Source organism: Trachemys scripta, chromosome 6, assembly GCF_013100865.1.
Source record: "Trachemys scripta elegans isolate TJP31775 chromosome 6, CAS_Tse_1.0, whole genome shotgun sequence".
NCBI lineage: Eukaryota > Metazoa > Chordata > Testudines > Emydidae > Trachemys > Trachemys scripta.
Window position 1 is genome coordinate 83,521,007 of NC_048303.1, and position 6,888 is coordinate 83,527,894.

The 6,888-nt window shown below is 38.4% G+C and overlaps 1 protein-coding gene across 1 annotated transcript; it reads left to right on the forward strand.

Annotated features, from left to right (window-relative positions):
- Positions 1–1,901: 1,901 nt before the first annotated feature.
- On the forward strand, positions 1,902–6,405 carry LOC117879157 (cryptic protein-like). Its single transcript, XM_034774145.1, has 6 exons — positions 1,902–2,223; positions 2,696–2,745; positions 2,863–3,039; positions 3,908–4,022; positions 4,112–4,221; positions 5,821–6,405. Exons 1-6 carry the CDS (start codon positions 2,201–2,203, stop codon positions 5,952–5,954), a joined length of 609 nt encoding a protein of 202 aa, XP_034630036.1. The 5' UTR covers positions 1,902–2,200; the 3' UTR covers positions 5,955–6,405.
- The last annotated feature ends 483 nt before the right edge of the window (positions 6,406–6,888 follow it).

A 6,888-nucleotide genomic window follows, 5' to 3' on the forward strand; every position in this document is an offset into this window, starting at 1 on the left:
AACTCAGGTAAGGATTCTGTTTTTCTGACATTATTTAAATAGACACAGTCATGATAAAAATCAAAGTCTCAGCGCTAGATTCTATGTTATTGGTATACCCACACCATACAATTGGATCAAAATATGCTCTGAGTTACTCTGGATTTACAGTGATGACTGGTCTACATGCAAACTTGCACCCAAATGGCAGAGTTAATTACAACAGACTGGGTTATTTTGGTGCAAGTCTGTGCTCTGGAACGAAAGTGGTTAATGTTGATTTAGCAACAAGTGGTTACAAACCTAAATTAGAATACAGCCAGCTAAAACTGAGCTAAAAGTCCTGCATCTGCACTGGTGAAAAGGTTAAGTTTAGGTCCAGTTTAGCCAGCAGGTGGTATCTAAGGCTTTGCTGCAAAAAAAAAGGTGTGTGTTTTACATTGTTAGCAATGTAAATTCTAGTGAAGAAAACACATGGGTAGTTTTTTTACTTCAATGTTGCTGGTTGAGGTCAACCTCAGGTTTTTCTAAATGAACAGTAGGGACACATTTTCTTCCCTTATCCACACTGCACACAATGAGAATAAATTGTGCAACTGACTGGCGGTCACTGCAAAATGCCTGGAACCTGATTCTCCCCTGCTTGCACTTTGGGTAGTCATTTGCACCTGTGATAAGTGATTCTGAAGTGGTACTTTTACAGCCACCTTCCATTGTCTTTGTACAGTTGTATTTGACTTTTCAAGGAAACAGGGAATTGGGTCCATGATCTGCCAGGTCAGTGTGTTCTTTGTACCCTGTGATGGCATCTCCATAAATGTGGTTTACCCATGGTGTTTAGAGCAAGCTAAATTGTATCTTGATTATGGTATCTGAAAGAGATAGATCTGTAGGCAATTTAGTAAGTTTAATTTGAAGTGAATTAGTGATGCCCTCGATGCTCCCCCGATGCATAGACAATGTTTCGGTGGATGGCTACATGAGTGTTACAAATTTTTCATCAAAATTAAGGCTCCAAATGCAAAACTTAAATCTCATTGACAACATGTGGATTTGTGACACTCTCTGGAGAACTCTGGGTGTAGAGTCAAAAATAAATTATACTGCATGCTGTCAAAGCTATTTGAACCATAATGTTTCAGACAAATATTATTTCCTCATATTGTCTTGTTATATTTACACTAGTCAGTTACATCCAATAAAGAATTATGAAGAGACCAACTTAGGATCTATCAAGGAGGGACATAGTAGGCATAAAAAGTTTGAATATAGACGCACATATAATATAAAAATTATGTATATATACACATATATACTTCTGCCCTTAAAGAGCACAAAGATTCACCAGAATGTGTTTCTCTTCTGTAGCTGTCTCTTCAAAGGGGTAGAATTTCACCCACTGTGTTCAGAACGAAGGAATCCCTACATTTATAGATTACATTAAAAGGACAATGTTATATGATAACTTATATCATGTTAATATAAGTTACATGATAAGCAATATATAGGCTGTGCAATACAGGATCACACTATTAAATTTAATCTCCTGCCTCTGTCATTGCCCAATAACTCATGTTATGACAGAAGGCAACAATTGAATTAAATCACATCATACATTGAGGCCCACACATTCTAAACTTGTGTGCCTAAAGTGGGTGCTCAGTCTTTTTGAAACAACAAGGAGTCTGGTGACACCTTAAAGACTTAACAGATTTATTTGGGCATAAACTTTCCTGGGTAAAAACCTCACTTCTTCAGATGCAACAAGTCTTTTTGAAAATCATGATATTTATTAAGTTCTAAAAATGGATTTAGGTACATAACTTTAGGCATCCAATGACCTGATCCCCCAATTCTCTGCGTGCAAACAGAAACTGATGTAAATAGCACTTTTTGCTCCACCTCCAGCAAGCTGTGTGTGAGTAAGGGGTGGGGTAGACTAGCAAACTCAGAGAAATGATAAGTGACTGTCGCTACCTCAGTGAGGATCTATAAGCAGCAGAGCTGGGAACTATGTCTCATCTATATTGCTATGGTCTGGAGATAAAAGGAAAAGTTTCCTCCGTTTTCTCTTCTCTGCTCTTTATCCTGTCTCTTGATGGAGCAGTCACAGTGTATGGTATGACGACTGCTGCATGTAACAGCCTAGACTGATCTACCTTGGAATCGTGCATCTAGTCAAGCTGCTGAGAATCACACTAGAATTGCAGAGTGACGGAAAATGTACCGGGGACAGCATGTTCGGTAAGGCGATCTGCCGGCCAATTACTTTCTATAAGCTGGGAATCATTTGATTTGAGTCAAACTCTCTTTATATAATTTAGAGCAGACAATTTAAACAAGAGGAACAGTGAAACAATGTATTTGTGAACTTTAGTTCAAATGAAGATTAATGCCTACTTTTGTCTTCCGTGCTTTTGTAATGGGGTACTTTATTAATAGGCTAGCTGTACTCAACAACTGTACATAGCAACTTGAAAACAACCAAATGTATGAATCCTGTGGCATTATGTGTGGAAACTAGATTAATACATACTCAGTTTTTTCCATTCACAAGTTTATTTTGTGATGTGCTAATATGAATTATTAGTATTACACTACCTGTAGCCTGTCAGCCACTGTATATTTTTCAATTAATAATTCATTTCAGTATTCAACAATGTGCTTCATAATTTTTATTTCCATAAACTGATTTCATCTTTTTTTATTTTTGTAGAATTCTTTTTACTGTGAGTCTGGCCTTGCAGGTCATTCATTATGGGAAAGGTAAGGGGAGCTTCATTTTTCCCATCTGTTTTTGTATGCAAGTTTTTCTGAATATATGTGTGTTGCTCATTTCAAACTGTTCTTTCCCTCCCCTGCCGATTTCACTACCTTTCCAAGGCCGTGAAAAAGAGGAGCATAAAGGTGATGGAGAAAATGTGCATGCAACAGCCCAAAAGCAACAGCCAAAAAATCAAGGCACTACTCTAAATATGTTTAATGACATGAATCGGAGTGATGAGAGCAGCAAGCAACAGAGTTCGAGGACTTTTGTACCTTTCACAGGGCTTACAGATAGTAGGTAACATTTCTATATCATCATGTGTGCGCAGTGCTGTAATATTGCTATATTAACCATTTGCAAGGTGCCTTCATAAGCATTCATTCACCATCCATAACCCTTTGCAGACTGTCCTCCTAAGTGCTAACTAGGCTAGATTCTGATAGTTTAAACTGGACCATTTAGAAATCCATGTGTACTTCTATTTATAAAGTGAGCATATAAAATTAAGGTTGAACTAGGTTTCTTACATCTACAAAACCAGTGTCAAGGATAATGAAAATAAGTGCAGATGTTGGTCTTACAAATGAGGTGTGCACTAGACTTGAGGGTTTTTTTAAACGATTTTATGTTTTATGGTTAAAAATTCTCTTTAAATTGAAATTTTAATCATTTTTATTTAAAAGTGAATGTCTGTAAACAAACAGTAACACCCCAAAACAACTGCAGATTTCTGCTTCTCATATCTTCACAAAGTTTGAGGTGAGAGAATCCAACCTAGTCAGATCTCCTTAGTTTCTGTTGCATAGCAGAGTAAAGCTGAGTGACAGTGCTGAAGAACAACCCTGATTTATAAGTGTGACTGAAATCTGCCTCTGTCAAAGTGAAATATTTCAGTTCCATACATACTTCTTCTGTAGAAGTTGTCAGGAGTTGCTTCTTGACCATCCTGTAATCCCTAGTAGTTTGCTTTTAATCCTTAACTAAACAAACTCAGCTTAACTGAACAAACATTCCTAACAGGCAGCTAATTTTATTGCCCCTAAGGACAATAAAACTAGACATCCCTAAGATCCTTTGGCAGCTACAGAGACCTTAAAGAACAAATGAGGTTGTTTCAAAGTGTTCCTATTTCTTAGTAAACTGTGGAACATTGTCTTTTAGGTAAAAAACTGAACAGGCATTGTTGTCAAAATGGAGGAACCTGTATTCTGGGCAGTTTCTGTGCATGCCCAAAACACTTCACTGGCAGATATTGTGAGCATGATGAGCAGAATAGGTAAGAAAGCAAAGATGAAGGCAGAGATCCTCCAGGTTATTACTGAAGACAAGCAGGGAAATGCAAAACCTCTCCCTTGTCATTGACAGCAACTGTGGCAGTGTTGCCCATGGAGTCTGGGTGCAAAAGGGTTGTCGATTCTGTCGATGTGGCTATGGGATTCTGCACTGCCTTTCGGAAATAATGCAAGACAACTGTGGTAAGGAGAGGGTTATTTAACTAGTGGGGAATAAATGGGGTTTTTTAATAGCTACCTGACAACATTATTTTCTGCAGAATTTGCATTTTCAGAGAACATGAAACTTATTCAGTGGCCTGGTCTACTTTTGAGAACACATTAATGTAATGGTACTTCTACATTTGCACTTCTAAAGCATCTCATCCACAGATCTCAAAGTACTTTGCAAATATTAGTGAATAAAGCATGAGAACACTCCTGTACAGTAGGGAGTTATTTCCCCCATTTCAATTAAAAATTAAAGAGGTTAAATTAGTAGGCCACTTTTTCAAACACTTAAATCAATGGGACTATTCCTATGTGTAAATTACATGCATAAAATTTGCTGGGTCAGAAGATTTAGAACCTTCTTGAAAATGATTACTAACATAAAATACAAATAAAGCCTTTACACTTACTTAGAGCCTTTTGTCAGAGGATCTCACTACATGTTACAAGCTTCACCTTAACTCTGTGGGGCAGGGATAGACTATATTATTCACATTTTATACAGGAGGAAACTAAGGCATCAAGAAGTTAAGAGACTTGCACAAGATCACATAGGAAGCCGGTGGTAGAGTCAGAATGGGAACCTAAGTGTGGATGAATACCACTTCAATCTGTATCTTAATCTTAGGGATAGGTCTACATTTAAAACACTACAGTGGCACCTCACTAGCACTGCAGTGTAGACACAATTTAGGGCTTGTCTACACTGGCAATTTACAGTGCTGCAGCTTTCTCACTCGGTGTGAAAAAACACCCCCTGGACTACAGCAAGTTTCAGCGCTGTAAAGTGCCAGTGTAGACAGTGCACCAACGCTGGGAGCTTTGCCCATCATGGAGGTGATGTTTTTAGACCACTGGGAGAGCTCTCTCCCAGCGCTCTGCTGCGACCACACAAGCCACGTTAAAGTGCTGCTAGTATAGACTAGCCCTTATTCTGATGGGAGTTAATTGAACTCCCCAAGAGGTGGTGGCTAGGTTGACCTAATGCTGTCTTCATGGGGACTTTGGCCGTCCAACTACACAATTCTGGGGTGTGGATTTTTCATACCCCTGAGCAAAGTAGTTATGCCAACCTAATTTTCTAGTGTAGATCAGGCCATGGACTTGTAAAGTGAAGATTGGTTTAAAGTGCTATATAAGTAGATATTACCATTTTTGAAAACTGTACAAAAAGAATTTTTAGGGCTGAATTATTCAGTTATTTTCTGCTTGTGTGTTAATGGCTATAGAAGGAAGGCTTTTTTCCCTTGAGGAAAGGGTTAACAGTCAACATAAAGAATGAGTGCATGCCACTTGCTAACATCTTTGCCAGTGCTTGGTATTTACTTTTGATTATGCTGAGATTAATGCCTGCAAGAGCTGATAAGTGCTATCAGTTGCTTCTCAAACGATCCTTGATGGCATCCATTCACATCTCTCCTCTGAGAATAGACTTTTTGATTGGCTTTCACATCTGATAGCTTTAACTTAAGTATCCGCAAAGATGTTGGGAGGAAATTTCAAAGTTTGTTGAAATCATTCCTATCTCACTCCCATGTTAACTTTTCTTATTAATTATTATTATTTTCTCAGATCTAAAAATAGAAGAGGAGGAATTTCTCAGGTTACGTTCTAGTGGCTCGAGATCACAGCAAACAATGTGCTCTCTCATTCTCCTACTCTGCTTCTTCACATTGTTCTGCAGCAGGCTCCATCAGCAGCTTTGAGACTGGCTCTATGAAAGAGAATTTATTTAGGACTCAAATCCCCTCACTTTGAATCAAACAGAGTTTTGCCCATTGACAAAACCGTTTTTCTAACAGACTGAAGGACAAGAGGTGAAATGTACTTTACCTCAAATTTTTCTCTTTAACCTAAAGATATCTCTACTTACTTGTCTGCCTGAAAGAGACATGCTAAGGATTAATTAGTTAATGTTAGTAAAGAGCTTAGATTATGAAAAGCACTAGACTGTATGAATGCTATGTATTAATTCTTATTACTACTTCTATCAGGGTCTGATTTAAGCAGTTCTCTAGTTTTGAAGTATTGGCTCTTCCAGTGGAAGAAACCCCCCGATGTTCTATGCCTTAAGCATTGGAAATTTATAGCTATTATTTCCTTTGTATATATTTAACATATTATTTAAAAAAATAAAACAAATCTTATTTCAAAGGATCCCTCTGTACTTTTTAATTCAAACCTTTTAAAAAGAACAGGAGAAAGTTGATAAGTGGCTGTGGCATTTCCTGTGACTAATTGCTGCTCTTGGGATTCAATCTGAGCAACTCTCTGCAAAGGTCTCTCTCTCTCTCCCGCCCTCCCCCATCACTTAGGCATTGATTGTGCCTTGAGATGCAGCCCTGTGTAAGCAGTTGCAATCCCACCTTCCTCCCAGAGGTAATAAAATGCTACTGCCTCCCAACTAGCAAATTCATTCCTCCAGCCACCCTATATTGACTAGCCAGATCCAAGGCACTCTGCTCATTCCCCACCCTTCTGCCCACTCCCAACATACCTACACGAGTGGCGCATATACAGCCTATACTCTTCTCCGCTCCAGCAACTGAGATGTGGGTAGGCTGCACAGAGAGATGGAGGTCTCTTTCTGAGAAAGCAAATTCAAGTAAGACATCTATTCCTTGTTAGCAAGTAAGACAA

Bases quoted from the DNA above. Each gene is read 5' to 3' on its own strand.
- LOC117879157 (XM_034774145.1), top strand. From the start codon at position 2,201: ATGTACCGGGGACAGCATGTTCG. The intron at 4,023-4,111 runs GTAAGAAAGCAA...TGTCATTGACAG, and splicing joins GAGCATGATGAGCAGAATAG to CAACTGTGGCAGTGTTGCCC. The intron at 4,222-5,820 runs GTAAGGAGAGGG...TTATTTTCTCAG, and splicing joins AATAATGCAAGACAACTGTG to ATCTAAAAATAGAAGAGGAG.